Source organism: Colletes gigas, unplaced genomic scaffold (assembly GCF_013123115.1).
Source record: "Colletes gigas isolate AHSC1104 unplaced genomic scaffold, ASM1312311v1 Colletes_gigas_Sc00028, whole genome shotgun sequence".
NCBI lineage: Eukaryota > Metazoa > Arthropoda > Insecta > Hymenoptera > Colletidae > Colletes > Colletes gigas.
This window is the reverse complement of record NW_025106657.1, coordinates 1,657,487-1,677,725: the sequence shown is the minus strand read 5'-3', so window position 1 is coordinate 1,677,725 and position 20,239 is coordinate 1,657,487. Positions and strand designations below refer to the sequence as shown.

At 31.4% G+C, this 20,239-nt stretch overlaps 4 protein-coding genes across 6 annotated transcripts in view; 1 reads left to right on the top strand and 3 right to left on the bottom strand.

Moving 5' to 3' along the window:
• Positions 1-504: 504 nt before the first annotated feature.
• On the bottom strand, positions 505-5,017 carry LOC122401800 (RNA-binding protein 45). 3 transcript variants are annotated; one of them, XM_043404161.1, is made up of 7 exons: positions 4,872-5,017; positions 4,011-4,280; positions 3,718-3,832; positions 2,834-3,624; positions 2,528-2,760; positions 2,265-2,395; positions 505-585 (listed from the first exon to the last, which is right to left on the bottom strand). In XM_043404161.1, exons 2-6 carry the CDS (start codon positions 4,207-4,209, stop codon positions 2,282-2,284), a joined length of 1,452 nt encoding a protein of 483 aa, XP_043260096.1. In that variant the 5' UTR covers positions 4,210-4,280; positions 4,872-5,017; the 3' UTR covers positions 505-585; positions 2,265-2,281. The 3 variants fall into 3 exon arrangements, with proteins under 3 accessions (XP_043260096.1, XP_043260095.1, XP_043260097.1); XM_043404160.1 differs by lacking the exon at positions 505-585 and adding an exon at positions 1,485-2,115; XM_043404162.1 differs by lacking the exon at positions 505-585 and adding an exon at positions 1,485-2,115 and having other exon boundaries at positions 2,528-2,754.
• Positions 5,018-5,168: 151 nt separating this feature from the next.
• On the bottom strand, positions 5,169-7,567 carry LOC122401801 (6-phosphogluconate dehydrogenase, decarboxylating). Its single transcript, XM_043404163.1, has 5 exons — positions 7,418-7,567; positions 6,917-7,140; positions 6,474-6,718; positions 5,765-6,390; positions 5,169-5,675 (listed from the first exon to the last, which is right to left on the bottom strand). The coding sequence occupies exons 1-5, from the start codon at positions 7,426-7,428 to the stop codon at positions 5,333-5,335; spliced, it is 1,449 nt and encodes a 482-aa protein (XP_043260098.1). The 5' UTR covers positions 7,429-7,567; the 3' UTR covers positions 5,169-5,332.
• A 271-nt stretch (positions 7,568-7,838) lies between these two features.
• Positions 7,839-12,693, top strand: LOC122401803 (ADP-ribosylation factor-like protein 5B). Its single transcript, XM_043404165.1, has 4 exons — positions 7,839-8,226; positions 8,311-8,725; positions 9,448-9,892; positions 9,967-12,693. Exons 2-4 carry the CDS (start codon positions 8,680-8,682, stop codon positions 10,013-10,015), a joined length of 540 nt encoding a protein of 179 aa, XP_043260100.1. The 5' UTR covers positions 7,839-8,226; positions 8,311-8,679; the 3' UTR covers positions 10,016-12,693.
• LOC122401802 (probable citrate synthase 2, mitochondrial) overlaps positions 12,148-20,239 on the bottom strand; it is a 26,274-nt gene continuing 18,182 nt past the window's right edge. The window contains exons 2-4 of the mRNA XM_043404164.1: positions 15,867-16,022; positions 13,983-14,906; positions 12,148-13,651 (exon numbers count right to left, since the gene is read on the bottom strand). Coding sequence (XP_043260099.1) covers positions 13,385-13,651; positions 13,983-14,906; positions 15,867-16,022 — 1,347 coding nt within the window. The 3' untranslated portion in view covers positions 12,148-13,384. The remainder of the gene's footprint in view (positions 13,652-13,982; positions 14,907-15,866; positions 16,023-20,239) is intronic.

Genomic DNA, 20,239 nt, shown 5'->3' with positions numbered 1-20,239 from the left:
TTTGGTAACACGTGAGCGCTATCCCCTCTATTTCTCTGTTAACCTATATCGATGCAAAACGTGCCCCACTTAAGCCTCTCGGACGCCGAACGCGATTAAAATAGTCTCCTCCCAATAAATTCGCGTTGGTATTCGCGGTGGAAAAAAAATTTACTGGGCGCGAAAATTTTACTTCACGCACAATTCCGACATCTACTGGTAAATAAATAGTTCGGTGAACGGCCGAAATTATTTAGCGTCCATGAGCCTACGAATAGGAACCGGGAAGAATTTTAATATAACGTGTCGCTTTTTATGTAAAGATTTATTGTACAGATTTTTATGAATATATAAAAAAAATAATTGAAAATTAATAAATTATAAATATCGTGTACTTTAAAAGCACATTATAAAAATGAATCAAGTACAAGTACAACTGTTTCCTAATTAATGTAACATTTTTAGTCTAGCAATAAAAAGGGGAAACAATATAAAATTGTAATTTATTATTTTGTATCTTATGCGTCTGATATACATAATATCAGAAATATCTTACTCTGCTATATCACAGTCATCAGGTACACATCTTTGAATGCTTCAGGTATCCTGCAAGCGAAAGAAAAAAATACATGTCAGATTAGTAAGTAATATACGTGTATAGCAGGACACTCTGTTCAGTGTATAAGTGAAAGTCAGTGTGAGGTTTTGAATACTTAATGTGTATTTAAAATCATCAAACAAGTCAGTTACAGTCTCCTAAAACATCATTGCGTATGGTCATTAAGTAATACAGTCTAACACACGTACAAAAGTGTCCATCATAAAACGTTCATGTTGTGCGTCAATCATTGGTGTTTGACGAAGTTGTGATTATGGACGTAATATTAATTGCCTAAGAAAACGTATTTCTCTTAATCACATTCAACCTAATTGTAGAAAATAACATAGTGATATATTTTATGCAAATATATCTATACATGTAAACATACATAAAGCGAAGTATTTTCAAAACAAGATGTACTCGCATCTGAATGAAAAATTTGATAGTTTACTTTTCCTTTTGTTACTTATAGTTGCCAGTTTCTTATAGACTAATTTTATGTCTAAGGACATAATAAAATATTGTTAAACTTGCATGTATCATTAAAACAATTACTGCGTCCTTTGATAAAATGTAGCAAATAAACTGCAGAACTTTAATTTTAAGTCTGATTTATATAATTTCAATGCACATAAATATTTTCTTTGAAAAATGTGTTCCGCATTATATATTTTTCATCAAATAACCTTTATTAAATGTAAAACTATATCTGCAAAGTGTCAAAAAGTAAATAATACTTTGAGAATATATCTTGTTTTGGAATAAATTCTACGAGATTTATTGTTATGGAGATTCTTGAAATATATGCAAGAAATAAATTACTTTACGTTTTCTTCAAAATTCAATATAGCTAATAAAAGAATAGTACAGAACTATTAAATATAAATTATAAACAAAAGTTGGTTTTATTAACTCTAAAGTACAGGTTGTGTTTCAAAGCCTGCGCGAACAGTTAAAAAATAACTACTATTTTCTGTTCGCAAACAAGAACATAAAATTTTGAGAAACATCTTCTGTTTTCTCCTTTAAATTTTCTCACTTCTCGTAATCTATAGAGGATATATCTTTTTTCAAGAATTTAGCGGGAAAAACTTTCATCTGAATATGATTTTGATATAAAAGTATAGATATATAGAAATCCTCTTACCTCTGGTCTAATACCTGTAGTATATTAATATAACAACAGTGAACGCCTCAAGTATATTGCGTCATATAACTTCTTTATGCTAAAGGAAGAAGTTTCAAATTTATCTAGTTTTGTGTGTTCTACATATTCCTAAATCGAATCTTTAAGATTACTTTTCGCACAGGCCTCTTAAAATAATAAAATCAGGAAGTCAGGTGTATGTGTAACGATATGTAAGGATAAAGTAAAGTATCGTTAAAGTTTCAGTAACGTTGAAATCGCGAACGTAAGCGATAGTTAAAAGTAGGTAGTTGGAGTAGTTTCCTTGGATGCGGGCCCGACGTGGTCAAGTGAGTCTTAAAATTCGTCTCTTTTATTGCGTGCGTCCAGCTTGTGTATACCAGTCAGTCTGTGAAGACAAATAGAAAAATTACATTTTCTCCTGTTTTCCGAGTATGGTAATCGTCAGTTACAACGTCAGGATGTTAATATTTAAATGCCTCTCCTTTTCTCTCCTCACTTTCTTTCTCTTTGCCATGTGCTCAGCGATGTACTTACGAGGTATACAAAAATATTTAATTTTCATCTTCATCCATTCGTAGTCGTTTTCTACGATCTTCACCGACGTTACGCTCTTCAGCTTCTAGCACTTTCAGTCGAGAACCACAAATTTCTTGTCCGTGCAGAACCTATCGTGAAAATGTATCATTTCACGATCAAACTGATTTCTTAAATGTAGTTTCCACTTAGTAAACTTCGTTATTAAAAGTGTATCTTAAAATATAGCTTGAACGTAGGAGTAAAAATATTACAACACATACCTCGATTGCTTCATTCGCGCTTTCTACGCTAGCATACTTTGCGTAACCACAATTTTTCCCTGGCAGCATATAAACGTCTATAAGGTTTCCAAACCTGCAGAAAGCATCCTTCATGGCATATATAGGTGGTACCGGAGGCCCACATACAATGAAGCATCTTTTAGCAACCTCTGCGTCTATACTAGCCATTGGTTGTGCAGGTGGTAACTTATCACACATTGAATGTTCTAGACCTAATTATAAAGAAACATAATTATGCAATAAAATTAAATATTACCATATTACATAGATAAGGTAAGCCCTCACTTGGTGCAGTTAGTCCTGCAGCTTGAATTAAAGATGTAGCTTGAGCAATTGTTTCTGCCAAATGAGCTAAATCTGTCCTAGCATTAGCTATTCCGCCAGTAGAACTTCCAGGTTTTACAACACTTTTTGGAGGCACACTAGACAAATCTGGTTTAACTATCATTCTGTGACCAGGAGGATATTCAAAACCATGAAATTTTTCTCTTGCATACGCTGCTGCGCTAGGATTTGAGTACACTACAACTGCCTGACCCCTTGGCATTCTATATCTGACATCATTCTTTAAATGACAATAATCTAAGCCAGGTACGATATCGAACAATTTCCATAATTGATCTTGATTTAATGCTGGATGAGCAATTACTTGCAAGTGCGTATATCCTTCAGAATTAGGATAATTCGTAGCAATTTCTAAACTAATACTACTCTTTCCAAAATTAGATGAACTATAACCTCCGCCAATGCCATCGTAATGAGAAGATAGTTCATTATTATATTTTACATCGATGTGTTCAGGTTTTGGTTTTTTAGGTTCTGCAAATACAGCTCTGTATTTTCTATCGCATTCTTCAAATGCACTCGCGGCACTTGATACTTTTTTAAATTTCACATAACCAAAACCTTTTGATTCATTTGTATTTCTATCTTTGACCACAGTCGCGTATTCAATAGGTCCAAATTTGGAAAATTCTTGTTGAAGTTCATTGTCTGTCATAGACTTTGGTAATACGCAAAACAGACGAACCCACCTTTCTTCTTCGTTAGTTTCTCTCACAGAGCCCTGATCTCGACTAGAAAGAATATATACATGAGCATGTTAACATAGAAATAGAATATCAAATTAATGTTTAAAAGACAATTAAATTAATACTTGACATCCTTACTTCGAAGCAATCATTACTTTGATAGGTCTCCCAACTGAACCCAACATTTTTCCATTCATTTCTTCAAGAGCAAAAGCTGCCTCTGATGTTTTCGAAAACTTAATGTATGTAACTCCTATATAAACAATACGTATGACTTAATAAATATTTCGAATAATGTATAAGAAATGTGTGAATAGTGTAAAGCCACAAAAGAAATATATTGATAAACTAAAAATGCAAAAGACATGTATAAGCTAAATTAAAAAACAGTAAAAAGATTATTGATTTTGTCTCTAGATACGAGAAATTACCTTTATTTTCGCCTGTATTCCGGTCTTTAACTACCCAAATATCTTCGATTTTTCCAAATGTTTCGAAAGCTTTCCTGAGATCATCTTCTTCTAAACTTTTGTGGCATATAACGAATAAACGTGAATTCGGTGGATCATCATTTTTCGATCGTAAATCCGTTTGCGAATAATATGAATCCCTTTCCTTGTGGTCAGCCATTTTGCAAATGAACGCTGCAGAGACTAAGTCGCCCGTCTACGGTCAGTAAAACCAAAACGTTCCAGGGACGGCTTAAAAAGAGTTCCATGCTATCAATTTTCAAATGTTATTTTCTTTATATTTATTTTGCAAGAAAACAAATCTAACAATTTTACGTATGTTCTTAATATCCTTGAAAATTTGTTTTCATGCAAGTACAAGCAAAAAACTTTTTTTTTAAATTCTACACAATTCTAACTAGTTTTGGAATAAATCAATTTCTATGTTACCTTACAATATTAATAGCTCGAATAATTTTCTAGTATAATTATACCAATTAATTATGTTTTTGTATTTAAAAGAAAACAATACTTAATAAAGTTAGATACGTATATTTCTTAGTTTTCTAAAGTTTTATTTAACTTTTGGTGACTCATGGCGCGAAATTATTTTTACTCAGATTTCTATTTTAGTCGATGCAGATACTATTGTTCGTGCATTGTTTCCCCGTTAAATTGTATTAATAAAAAATATGTTTTCTAAGTTTTATTATTACATGAAAGGAAGTATTTAAACGCATGAATATATATATGTATATATCACAATTTTATTAAAAATGTGATATAAGTAATCATAACAAAAGGTAGGTTAGTTTGGATTACTTCCGCATTAATTTCACGTACCCATTACTCAGCAACTTAACAAGTCATGCTCTAGTCATTTTCTCGCAATAACTTTCTCGACATATAGGCAATGAAACATTTCACCTTTTACCTTCTTGTAAAAATAGGTTAATCATTACATCTACATTCATCATCTATACTACATTGACTTTCATTTATATTAATACCAATAATGAGCAAAGAAAAAATATAAAAGAAATAAATATAAATCAGTGATTCAACAATGTTACTTTCCTTTTCCATATATTAAAGTAAGATAATCATATATACAGTAATACACTTAATATATATTTTTAAACAAAACTGTGTGTTTTCAACATAAATATTTTTTATCAATTTTTCATAATTCATACATTATGATATATAACATGTATTAAACTATCTTTTAACCATAATAGTAACCTTAATATCGCACCATATATACAATCTCTTATAAAATGTTACAAAAAATGTTTTGATTGTTATACATCGTACGTGGAAGCAGAGACATTACCACCATGTCCTGTCCAATTTGTGTGTACAAATTTTCCTTCTTGATTAAGTAATTCATAAGTGTGAGCTCCAAAATAATCCCGTTGAGCTTGAAGTAAATTGGCTGGTAGTCGAGCAGTTCTATAGCCATCATAGAAAGCAAGAGCAGTTGACAAAGCAGGAGTTGGTATACCAAGTGTTACGGCAGTGGACACTACTACTCTAGCACTGGCTTGACATTCCTTCATCGCGTTAGCGAAGAAATCGTCGAGCAATAGATTGGAAAGTTTTGGATTTTTGTCAAATGCTGATTTTATATTTCCCAAAAATGCACTAAAAGTTAAAATTACAGGTTATTTTGAAATGTTAACAAACAAATCATTATTTGAATAGCTATAGGATTTAATAAAATAGAGATGTACCTTCTTATAATACATCCTCCCCTCCACATAAGAGCTATACCACCATAATTCAAATTCCAATTATGAACTTTTGCAGCTTCCCGTAGTAACATAAATCCTTGTGCGTAGGAAATAATTTTGGATGCATACAGAGCATTCTTTAAATGCACCAAGAACTGTGTTTTATCACCTTGAAATACAGCATCTGGACCCTTTAATATGCTACTTGCATCTATTCTCTCACTTTGCAGTGCAGAAAGACATCTGGCAAAAACTGATTCACCAATTAGCGTTACAGGAACTCCATACTCTAATGCAGCAATAGCTGTCCATTTGCCAGTTCCTTTTTGACCAGCTGTATCTCTAATTCGCTCAAGCAAATAACCTTTCGCGTCCTTGTATTTAAGAATGTCTCGAGTGATCTCAATTAAGAATGAATCTAGTTCTCCTTTGTTCCATTCATCAAAGACTTTACTCATCTCGTCTGGTTTAAGGTTCAAACCATTCCTCAAAATATGGTATGCTTCACAAATAAGTTGCATATCACCATATTCAATACCATTGTGTACCATTTTTACAAAGTGCCCTGCACCTGTTTCTCCAACCCAATCGCAACACGGTTCTCCATTAGATTTTGCAGATATCGACTAAAAAATGAATATTATATCGGTTTAAGATATAATATAATTGTCTCATAAATTTATTAAACAAACGATCATATTTTACGCACCTGAAAGATGTGTTTAATATGTGGCCAAGCTTTTGGATTTCCACCTGGCATCAAAGACGGTCCATACCTAGCACCATCTTCACCGCCACTAACTCCACTACCAACAAATAAAATTCCTATCTGTTCTAAATCTTTAGTTCGTCTTTCAGTATCTTGGTATTCAGAATTACCGCCATCAATAATAATATCTCCGGGGGATAGTAAAGGAACCAACTGTTCAATAAATGCATCCACGGCAGCACCAGCTTTTAATATGATAAATAAGTATATATTATTTCCATTATGTAAAAACAAAATAAAACCTTGTCATATTAAGAACTTTTATGTATCTTATATAAACTAAATCTTATCAAATATAGATTTCCAATACTACAGGATAAAGAATATACTACAAGGTCAAACTTCAAATGTCCTATGATACATGGTACATAACCATAACTTACCTTTAACTAAAAGCATTACTCTCCTTGGAGATTTTAATTTATCTACCATTTCTTTTAAGGAATATGCACCAATGACTTTTGTGCCTTTAGCTTCATTTTGTAGGAAAGATTTTACTTTATCCGTTGTACGATTATATGCACAAACAACAAATCCATGATCGTTCATATTTAGGATTAAATTTTGCCCCATGACGGCTAAGCCAATGAGGGCAATATCTGCAACTCTATAAAATAAAATTGCATGGGCATCGACAATTATATATTACATAATCACATATAATTACATGAAAAATGCAATAACGTAAAGTACAAGACATTACATGATGAAATCTTCACAAACCAATTCTGATGATGTAATATTGCTTTATAAATCAATGTAAATGCATACATATTTGATTTACTTTCACAAAAAAGAAGAGTGAAAAATGAATTTTGTAAAAGTATAATTTTAAGTATAAATTTAATTAAAACTTTACTAAATATAATAGGAAAATTACTTACGGTTTGCTCATTTTAATGAATAGTAAATGCCGATGAAATGGAATGCGAGAAATTCGTTCTCTTTAGCGTAATGTGAAAGAGCAACAAGTGGTCAAACGTTTTTACCGGGAAGATCGAGAATGAGCATTCATTCTCAAGTATCTTCGGCATCAGCCGACGTCTCGCTGACCAATCACAACGCACCCAAGGTCAGCATGGGAGTCAACACTATGTGAACACCATTACTCACACACATATAAAAATTTCATAACTTCACTACTACAAAAATATACCTTAAACGCCATATAATATTATACAATGATTTAACACAAATTCGAATTTTTACGTACTTTGTTACACAATTTTCCTAAAAACTTTATTGGTATGTCGACAGTTCCGTTTTACATTATAAATAAAAATGAGAAAATTTTACATAAAGTTTACACCATAATTTAGGGGCATCTAATTAAACGTAATTAATTTCATTGAATTTTATAATCGTTTATAAAGAAATTATATATTTTAAAGTCCAGATTACATTTTATCTTATGCAACATAGGTTCTTTTCTTAGTAAAGGAAGTATGAGGACAGTTAAATGAACGACTATATTGCAATAAGTACTCGTAATTTATTCTAATGTAATGCCACATGAAGTATTTGCAATTTATTAATATTTATTGCCAGATAAACGTAATACTAAGGTTAAGAAGTATGCATCTAAATAGTTACTTATTTTTTCATTGTAGAAATAATGAGAATCTACAATGATTCAGCAAAATCAACTAGATAATCTTAATCTTGCACGACTGTGCACTAACAATTTTAAAGGGTGACATTATTTTACGCGCGCTTGATCAGAAATTCTTTACCTCCAATCATTGTATAGTAGATACAAGACTGACGTCATTTTCAGGTATTGCCGAAAGATGATTGGACCGATCGGACGTATGGATGTTTTAATTGGAAACGCAACATGTCGCGATTTGCTTGATTAGATTAGGGAAGGTCCTCGTATATTTCTTTCATATTAGTATTACTTAGTGACTTTTCAGCAGTTCGCAGCGATTCTCAAGTATATTTTTTACACATTAATGCGCCAATAATGACGCTAATTTCTCAAAAACATGTTGGAAAAAAACTTCATGGAAAGGTGAACATAACCCTACGACAATGAGATGCCCTAATTCTGAAGTCAAATACATCATTTTTATCGAGAATAAGACTGTGCAGTGATACAACTAAATAAATATTATCGTCCGAATTATTTAGTGCTTCTAGCAATATGGGACTATTATTCGCAAAATTGTGGAGTCTTTTTGGCAATGAAGGTAAATTTAGCAAATGTACTAACAGTATTGTGTCACAATTATTCTATTGCTTTGTGTTGTCATATGAAAAATGTTACTGAAATTTATTCGTGTTTAATAATTCGTAAAAACGATACACGTTTTTTTCAAACATGTTAAATATTTATGAATAGTAACTGTATATTTATTGTTTTCAGTCTTCATAAAATATATAAAAAAATGATTCATAAATTTTACAAATTTTATGAATCATTTTTGTTAAATGTAATTTATGATATGTAATAATATTGATAGTAAGTCTAATATAGATTACATTCTGTTGTTTTCATGATTGTTTTCTATAAAGTTTACACCTTAAAAATAAAGTGAAAGTCTATTCCAATCACTAAGATCACTAAGAAATTTATATAATATTTGCAATAGAAAATTTAAAACAAACATTTGTACTTCTAATGCATGCTCTAATAAATTATTTAAAAAAATAGAATTATGTTTTATGTTTAATATAACTGATTTCATATGTAATATGAAATATTTGGTTAAACCCTATGTTATCCTACTTTAAACATATGCTAACATATGTTTTTTCCGTTACTTCTTATATAATATTTTATGCAGTCTTTTTACAGTACAAAAACGTTGTTTATAGAATATACATTTGAATTTTATTACAAATCATACAATAGTACTAATACTTTTTGTTGATAATTAAATAATTATAAATATGTTGTTTTATTTTTCAGAACATAAAATAGTTATGGTAGGCTTGGATAATGCTGGTAAGACAACTATATTGTACCAGTTTCTAACAAATGAAGTTGTTCACACATCACCAACTATTGGATCTAATGTTGAAGAAATAATTTGGAAAAATATCCATTTCATAATGTGGGATTTGGGTGGGCAGCAAAGTCTAAGAGCTGCATGGTCCACTTACTACACTAACACCGAATTTATAATTATGGTCATAGATAGTACAGATAGGGAAAGACTTGGTGTAATCAGAGAAGAATTATACTCGATGCTAAATCATGAAGAATTAAGTAAAGCAAATGTTTTAGTTTATGCTAATAAGCAAGATTTAAGAGACAGCATGACAGCTGCTGAAATTTCTAGACAGCTGGATTTGACATCGATTAAAAAACATCAGTGGCACATACAAAGTTGTTGTGCACTTACTGGAGAAGGGTAAGATTATAACTTGTTGTTGTAATTCCATTAGTTTGTATGGCAACACAGTTTAATTGTCTACAATATTTTAGGCTTTATCCAGGTCTCGAATGGATTGTTGGACATTTAAAGAAAACATGACGTACATTATGAGAACTCATTTTAAATGTAATAAGATATCTAAAATGTAAAGTATATGTTCATTGTAAGTTACTGTGCCACTTTAACGATTGTACAAATGAAATGAGAATGAATGATCATTTTTCAAATGGTACACTAGCTTCATGCATAACTTAAAGTGTAACTGCATATGTTGATTACAATTTTTGCTGCAGACACTTAACGTATCAAATGGTGGACGGGTAAATTTTGTCTTATCTATTAATGTGATATGAAAATATAATGGGAAATGATTGTATCTATAATATAAGAGTAAAATAATGTTTTAACTATTATTTATGTAAAAGATATATAAAGAAATCGTATTGTAAAAGAAATGGAAAAGATTTAGAATGGCAGGAGTCCTTTATGGAGGGTATTGTATTAAGAGGAGTATGTATAGAGAATACTTTTTTTTAATCTGTGTGTAGAAAGATGTGTATTTGAACATTCTATAGCAGAGATGCTAAATTGAATACATTACCTACAAGTTTATTATATTTTGCTACTTTTATCTATAAATGCTGCATTTAAATCAAATATTATTATTGATTTAATAACAAATTTTAATGAAAATTCTGCATGCTGTGTGAAAAATATAAAGTTTAATCTTGATCCCGTCCACCTATGTTTATAGTAAAAGAAGACTAGATAATTTATTCATTCTATTTGATTGATATGCGGACAGAAATTGTTTGGCCTGTGCGACTTCCAAAACTATACCTATGTACATAGTTTTTTATACTCCGCATTAATAGTAAACAATTGTAAAAAGTAAAATCCGATTTAGCACCAATTAAACCACATATTTTTCAAATTTCTGTGTGAGAGTTTCAACATTTTTTTTAGTGCTTGATACAGCAAACATCTTGTAAAATTTCATGGCTAGGTTATTCAACCAATCTAACTAAACATTTAAAAGCAGACTATTAACTACTCTGTGATATGTGGATTCAACAGTGAGACGGTTGTTTGTTGGGAACATTGACTCTGTGTTCTGTAGAAGAATGGTAACTATGTATTAAAAAGTGTACTTCACATACGTACATAAGAGATTATTTTGTTGAAAAAGAAAACTGATCGTCTCATTGTAAATATTATGAATCGTTTTAATGCTTCAATCCATGAGTATCCAATTAACAGCTGTCTCATTTATTTTATTTACTTCATAATTAGAATGACTAACTTTTGTGTAGCTAGAAATACTCCAATATTTAATATCTATTAAAATTTAAAATATTAATAGCATATGCAAAAATCATTATAGAAATTGTTAAGATCATTGTATGAAAGATAAATGCCGTCTAAAGCCAGAGTGAGATAATACATTTAAAGTTTCATAAAAACAAACAGTAGTTTTCTCATATTGAGAAACAAAGCAATGAATTGTCTTGTATATGATATAATACTGCAAATTATACTTAATACTATTATATATTCTCATTAATAGTTTTTGTTATATAATAATTCAAAAATATGCAGTACAAGTTACAGGTTGTTTTATTTCATCAGAGTTGTACACAAGTCACATGAGTCTGATATGCTTGTGCACATTTAAATTTCACAAATGGCTCAAATTTAATTCTAATTAAAAGATGCAGAAAAATGTTTACTTCTAATTATTCTGTCATTGTTAATGAATTTATGTAATAGAAATTGAATAATTGCGTACAAGGTTGTTATTTAACTAAGGACTGAAATTAATGTAAAATAAATTTACCAAATTTTCTTTTGCAGGAAATAGGCAAAGAATCATGTATTGTAATTTCTTTAATACACAGTTTCCTATTTTCTTTAATTATTTTTTTGTTTCTAATCATCTTATATTGTTAAATCTTGTTGACGACGAACGCGGTGTAATAACATTGAACTATGATAAAGATTATGTACATGCTCCATTAGCTAGTTACTTCATATAAAAGACTCGAGAAATTTTTCAATTTTTGTAATGAAATCTTTTAAATTATAATAAATATATTTTATCGTATTTTGTTTTTTTCTTCAATATTAACATAATAAGTACTTGCTAAAAAATTTTTATTCATTCTTTTAAAAAAGTACTTATATGAAAAAAAACAATGCACTAAGTCATGGAAAAAAGGAATAGATAAGTATAATTTTCAATGATCTATTTATTTTTACGTTCGTTATAAATGAAGTATCGCACACACTCACTCATTCTTTTAACAATGGATCTACCACTGGTCATATTTTTTAATTTACATAAATTGTAATGACTCTGCAATTGGGCCATAGTTTTCTTTTAGCATATTCGCAGAATTTAAAACCAATAACTGGTGCGCTAACACTTGCAATATTGTTTACATATTTCATTAGCCCTATACATTTTATTTTCTATTTTACGTAGTTTACTAAGAGCAGTTGCGTTTCGCGAATATTCTGCTGGAGAAATTGATTTAATTCACGCAATGTCTTTTTACTACAATAGTAGAAGTAAAGATGTTTATTGCGATTCAATTGTATTCTAAAAATTTTGATACTTTTTGGCAGTGTCTGTTTAATTTTAAGACATTGTCTATCTAATGTTGACTACGCACACAGCTAACCTTTTTGCCGAATATTTCAGTGAATTAACTAGTTTTTATTACAACGATTATTATTATTTTTTTACTTCTAAAATTGTCACTATTTAAGTTAAACATAAAGCGACAAATATATTTACAATGAACCGTGTCTACTGTTAACGCATGGTATTATGTTCTTATTTAAGGGCTTGGCAGTTGAAACTATGTATACTGGACCAATATATATTTCTCATACGTGGTTTCTTATATCACAAAAAGTTTATCTCATTTATGTATACAGTATTTACATCGTTAGCGGATGAAAAAAATGTAGATTAACATTTTTACGATACAATGTACCACGAACTTTTATTTTAGAATGTCTACGTTTGAACAATATATCATTAGGTGATATGATTATGTATTGTTTCTAATACCTAGCCTCGTATCTTCTTAATAAGACTCGGCAGTTAACTCTTTCGATACGAACAATGACTATAGTTGGTATTCAGAAATTATTCGTAGTGGACGAGTGGCCCATATGCTGTAGAAAACGTAATGGCCGACTGACGCCTCGGCCACTGGGATCACTGCGCGATTTAATCGACTCAAATCGAAAGAGTTAAAACGACTTCCTTGAAGTCAATCAAAATGAATTCGAAATGAGTTCGAGATTAACATTTTTTCCGTGCATCGATAACGTTCGTAACATGATACAAAGCAGTCAGTTCCTTGTTGCTGAAGGTTATGATGATGGTGTGACACGAATTAAGAGATTTCAGTGATTCTGATATTCTTTTCTTTTTTTCATAAATAAAGTTGTCGTTTAAGCTTTGCAAGCTTTCATAAGGAGGTCGGTGCTAAGAGATTTGGGCCTTTCGATCGGAAGTCCAAGAGCACGGTCCCAGACCAGGGAAGCGAGGACACCAAGAGCACGCGATACTCCGAAAAGGACGGTGTAGTAATTCATTTCCTTCATTCCATAGTATTGCAACAAAACTCCCGAATGAGCATCTACGTTCGGCCACGGGTTCTTTACCTTGCCAGTTTCCAAGAGTACAGGGGGAACAATTTTGTATACTTGAGCAACGAGCTGAAAATAGAAATAGCAACGGTTATTCAAATATTATTAGGACATTATCGAACAAAATACTGGACAAAATGATAAGACACTTTATATATTGTGTCACTCGAAACGGTTCCACATATTTCAATATTTTATTCGTAGCTATCGAGTGAGACTTAAAAGCAGCAATTCGTTCTTACTAATACGTTTTTGCTTATTTTTATGAGTGCTATGTGTACCTAAAGGTTGTACTATAAAGTTTAGAACAGCTCTATATCCAGTAAGAATAATTAATTTTTAGTTTCTTAGCATTGTGTCCTGAATTGTAGTTTCGACTAAACTGTATAAAAATTTTTACCTTGAACAGTTTGTCGTCCGGCAAATGTTTCATCGCGAACTCTCTCTGGCAAGTGTACCTAGGATCAGTCTTTCTGAGTACAGCGTGGCCGTATCCGGGAACGACTTGGCCGCTCTTCAAAGTGTTCCAAATGAATTCTTTAAGTTTGTCGTCGCTGGGGCTGTCTCCAACTTGAGAGCGGAGTTTCTCCAGCCATACAAGCACTTCTTGATTCGCGAGACCGTGAAGAGGTCCGGCTAGGCCGTTCATACCAGCTGCGAACGACAGATAGGGGTCGGACAACGCCGAACCCACCAAGTGGGTCGTGTGCGCCGAAACATTTCCACCTTCGTGGTCGGAGTGGATCGTCAGGTATAAGCGCATCAGTTCGATGAATTGGGGGTTATCGTAGCCAAGCATGCTCGCGAAATTCCAGGACCAATCTTTGCCAGCATCGACGGATCCCAAACCTTTGCCACCCTTATAAATGTTTCTGTAGATCGTGGCGGCCACTACTGGCAATTTAGCGATCAAATTCATCGAATCCTCGTAGACGGTCTCCCAGTATTTGGTCTTGTGTACACCTTTGGTGTAGGCCTTTACAAATTCACTTTCGCTGTTTAACAGAGTGATGGCCGCAGAGAATTGAGTCATAGGATGAACCGATTTTGGGAAGTTGTTCAGTGCTTTGACCACATGGTCGGGCAGCGCGCTCCTCGACGCCCATTCTTGGGAAAGAGCTTTCGCTTGGGCGTCGGTGGGAACGTCACCGGTGATCAACAGCCAGAAGAGACCTTCTGGAAGAGGCTCTGCGCCACCGGAAGCTTTCGGCAATAGCTTCTGACATTCGGGGATTGATTTTCCTCGGAATCTGATACCTTCTTCCGGGTCCAAGACGGATGGTTCCCATACGAGACCTTTGATTCCACGCATACCGCCATACATCTACAAAGTAATGATATTTGAATATATCATATTGGGACAATTAAATTGCAAATAATATGACACAAGAGAATATAACAGGATTGGCTTTACGTAGGAAAGACTTTTTAACGTGAAAGATAAAAGGAAATTTCAAAAAAACTTTATTACAAAAAATATAATATCATATTTGAGTAATTGTGTAATTGCAATACTTACACGTACAATTATTAAGAAATTTAATTACTCTCAATCCTAAGTTTTTTTTATTTGCATTTTAAAATCATTTTTTGTCATTAATTGCGAATACTTAATTGGATAAACCAAAATTCGCTTTTTAAATTAATTGCAATAAAAATGAAACTTTTAGGTTTACAATTTTATTACGTACTGGTTGAGAGATATTGAATAAATAAGGATATGGATTTTTCATTTAGACTATTTTTTTTTCTCAAAACGATTGAAAAAAATTGTTTTTAAAATGACTAATTTTCAAACTTTTTATTTTAAAACCTACTACTACATAAGTACCTATGATTGGGTAAGTAATCGCACGAAAGACTTTGCGCACTTGAAAAATGCATTAAGATGTTTAGATAAATTACGTCCAACGATTTTGTATTAACATTTATTGCCACAAATATTATTTCTACACTTAATATTAAATAAAAAGACTATTTATAATGGACAGTTTGTATCATGTGCTTTCAATAAGTTGAAGTATCGCAGCAAATTAATGATATGCGTATTCGTGATAAGCGATCACATGATAAGCACGCAACGACGTATGATCATTCCACGTTACGGTTCTTGTCAATCTTAAAAAAAGTAACTCGTTACACTATATTTGCTATAAAAAGTCTTTCCTTCGTGATGAGAGGCTCACGTAACGTCGTATACTATGCTATTTCTTTGTCGAAACGATCTATTACCGATTACGATACACGCGATGCATCTGAAATTGCATAACGATAATGTGCATACCATGTCAACGGTAACTTCGCCAACTTTGGTAGATCCATGCTGTTTACGGAAATTCTTGACGCGTTCTTGTTCCTTCGGGATCTTTTCGGTTAAAACTTTCTTCAGATCGGTGGAGCTATCGGATAATTGTCTCAAGAAGACTGTGGAAGTTAATTTCTGAAAAAGAAATGCGGACAATTAATCGATGATCGAATGGATTTAAAATTGTTATATCGCTTCATCTACAATTCTTTGTATGAAAAATTAACAAGTTACGTGGCTGCTTACAATAGGAATGTTTGAATTGAAATGGAGCATTGAATTTTTTATTTTCTATTATGCGCCAATAAATCGAAATTCAAGTATAATCCACCAGCTAAATATTATTATCATCTAATATTTTAGTTTTTCATCATTGAAAATAATGAACTGGTAATTTATATAATATTGGAAATAATTTTACATTGCCTGCAACTATATAACAAATGATTTTGTTAAGAAAAGAGCGACACGCAATCTATAACTTTATGCAAGTTTTTGCATTGTAGATTAATATATAATTTCCAGTAATATAAATATACCAACTCGTATTTCTTTTACATCTTTTTGTTTCTATTCACTGTTAATAATTTTCATTTGTTTTTTTTTTTATAACAACGGAGGACGTAATAATACGTTCTGTTTAGAGCGGATGAACGTCATTAATTTCGATAAAAAATCACTTGTAATTGACTTTTGATTATTTCGATAAAAGTCAATTATGATATTGTTTTGATCAGCAGAGGCTATCTGGTAATGAAAGTTCTGCGCTTCATGCTCTGGTAAGTTCATTATTCCATAAATTAAATTAGTAACGAGATACTTTCTTGTGCTTTCAAACGTTGTGTTTGGAATAATAATAAAACGAGTATGCATTTCATTTTTCCAATTCGTGATAATAAATTAAAATTATTTGTTTAGTTTGTTATAATTTGTGAAAGAAAAGAATTAGTACCTATTTAAATTAATAAATAAAAATACAGATGAATTCTCGTTATGAATCTACCAACTATCGTCGTATTGCTTTTCGACGACAATTGTGTGTCATTGCTAGATTACGTAAATTTTACGTCGTAAAATAAAGGAATAACACATAATGATCATTTGATTAATAGAGCTTACACGCGAAGGACATCAAATGAATTCTATCTGGAAGTACAAAAATCCCAACGTAGAGTATTTTAATAATAATAATAAGAAAAAAACCTTCTGTTGTTAATACAAATTATCTATTATATTTACGTATTTATATTATAATTATATTTTAGTTATTTATCTATAATATTCATAGTATTTAATTCTATCAATTTTTTATACATTTTTTTAAATAATTCATACGAAACTAGATTCGATAATATTACATAATGCGAATAATTATAAATGCTGAGCGAAAGTTATAATTCAGAATGTATGATTCGAAGCACACTCGAATATTCAAATGCTGTAGATATCGTTTTCTTTATCGGAGAGCATCGAAGACCATGAGAACTCTAATAAATCATGAGCTTCACCTCGAGGTTACGGGGTCACGCGTTAAAGTTCATTATCAGAATGCAGACCTTGGGGAAAATCACCGTAAAACTTGAATTACAAAAAATTATTGTGATTGACATCTTCATGCAAACCAGTTATTGTTGTATTCGCGAGTCTCGTGCGATAGATCTGCAATAGAAAGATGCACGGTAATAACTTTTCAAATATCTCTTCCCAAGGACGGATTTATTTTTGGCAGAGTATTTTGTGGTTATTACATCGATAAACTCAGTTCAACGATAGCGTGTCGAAATTAGGCCTATATTCATACCATTTGAATAATATATTGTAGATTATACACGTTTTTTTTTAATTCTTCGTTCTTCTTAATTTCGTTCTCAATTAAAGTATCTTATTAACGACGTGTTATACAATCTGGGACAAGAGGGACACGTTTTTCAAAATAAAAGAATTAAATTAACTATTGTAACGCTATACCTATTATTTCTAAAAATAATATCTTAATAATCAATTCATCTGTTATGATCCAAAACTTTTGAGTTATGTTTTCTACTTTTCTACCTTTTTATTTTCAAGTCATTATGTTCTCAGAGAGAGAGACATTAGACAGACCCAGCGAAAATAGCTTTACCCACTGAGAATAGATCGAAAATATGTATTAAAATTATTAGTTTGTACGACTGCGTAAAACTTTTTCTTCGGTGTTTTCAGAACACCGTGGTATTTCACGTATTATTCCACTATCTATTGTTTCTATCCGACCAGATGACTGATTGTTTACCTAGCGATACAGAAGTGTCTAGATACATAGCGCTAAGCTTGTGGGTGAAGCTTGGTGCAAACATCGATGTGCGACCGCGTTTTGCGACGTATATGAGGAATTAGGTCGAGGTGAAATCTCTACAGAAAAAGGTAAAGGGAACACTGACCGAGATGGTCCTGTTCCATTTCGATATTCATCGTTATTTGAAATACGGGAGAATCTGCCAAAATCGTGTTTCGAGACAATCAAAGTTAACACTCTTTTCTTTATGGAGGAACGATATCGATGTGAAGCCTATGTAATCAATACTCTGTATAGACCTCATTCTTAATAAATAGAGTATTCGACAGAACGGAGGCAAGCTAAAACGCTTGTAGATAGAGAAAAATGTCATAGGACGAAGTTAACATTAGAACTACTGCAGAGGTTAAATTGGCTCGTTCGTAACTTTTAATAAAAATAGTAAAAAATTTACTCGACTAGATTTCTGAAAATTTACAGTAGTTTTCTATAAGAGAATGAATAAAAATTTATTTATTAATTTAATGGAATAGAAAACGCGTCACTAGCTTTTAGAAAGGGTGCACTGTAATTAAATAAATTTTGAAAATTTACAATAAAGCTTTGAATGTGAACAGAGTTCTTTTTATTGGAAAGTTAAAGTTTCTTCTATCTTACACACATGCGGTTGTCACACGTAACGTAATGCTACTCAAGTTCATACAAGGTCAAGAATAGAAAGAATCATTTGATAGACTATTTAACGTAGGAGCAATAATCGATGTAACAATTTTGTAATTCAAATGTTCGTTAAGAGTTTGAAGACCGCAAATTGAGAGTAAACGATTACTAATAAGTAATACATTCGACTAGTTAACCAATCAAAAACGGCATTTCAAACGATCAATGCTGATTGTTCTGTTCTTACTGATTGAAAACATTTTTTAAACTAAAGTATCATTTAGATAAATATTTATTGCGACCTGTACTGATTCAACTCGAATTTATTTCGATAATTATTCTTCCGAGTTATAATGCAATAGGGCGAACTTTTCTAATGAAAGATGATTAAAAAAATATTATTATTGCTTAGATAATAAAAGAAATATTTTTAATAAATGATCAAATGTTTGGATATTCTTTAAATATAAAATTTAGTTAAAAAAACGTTCACTTTATCCTATTTGCTGGTATCATTCTCTGTTAAATGATACGGTTTCGATCAGCGCTATTTTTACATAAGTGTAATAGTGTATAGTCATACAGAACTCCGGACGAAACTGTCTTTAGTGTACAATATGCTCTTGAATATAAATTGCAAGTGGCCTTAACCTTTCCAATGAATATGCCATTCATCGGTACACGTATTACGAATTTTACAGATTACTATGGTCGAAATATTAAATTGGTCCAAAAGTACATAATACGTTTCTCCGGCGACTATGAAATAAAGCAATAAAATTTTATATACAAGTGTTAGAATTTATTATGGAACTTTGTTAATACGTTCTACTTAAATAGAATTAATGGAACAAAGTTTGACGATTGCAAATCTTTCGCTTATTTTAAAAGCTTAAATTGCAAATTATAAGCGATGAAAGTATACATTCAACACGTTTTACTGAATTTATGTACGAATGAAAAAAAGGAAGTAATGTAATTGCAGTGACAAAAAATGTATATAATATATACATAGAGAATGCAATTAGATAGACAAAATCAGCATTGCAAATCGGTTAAACAATTTCGAAGAAGGTCGCATTATTTATGAAAACACTAAATATTTAAATTTTAATCATCTACTTCCCTTCGTGAAATATTCAAAATTCTAACCAAAATATACGAATGCTCAATTCTCTTATATAACAGCGTGATCTGTAAGTATCATTAGGAACACGTAATCATAGACAGATAAAAAACAGTTAAAGTAGTTACTTATCCGTCCAATGCTTTATAAAAGGTTACTTAATAATTTTCGGAGCACAGTCTATTATTAGACAAAGAGAATGCCACGTGTTACATCAATGCTTTAGTATAACGTATGCTCTTTCCTGATCAGTACCTTATTTACGAACCAGAAATGCAAAAATATGTTCAG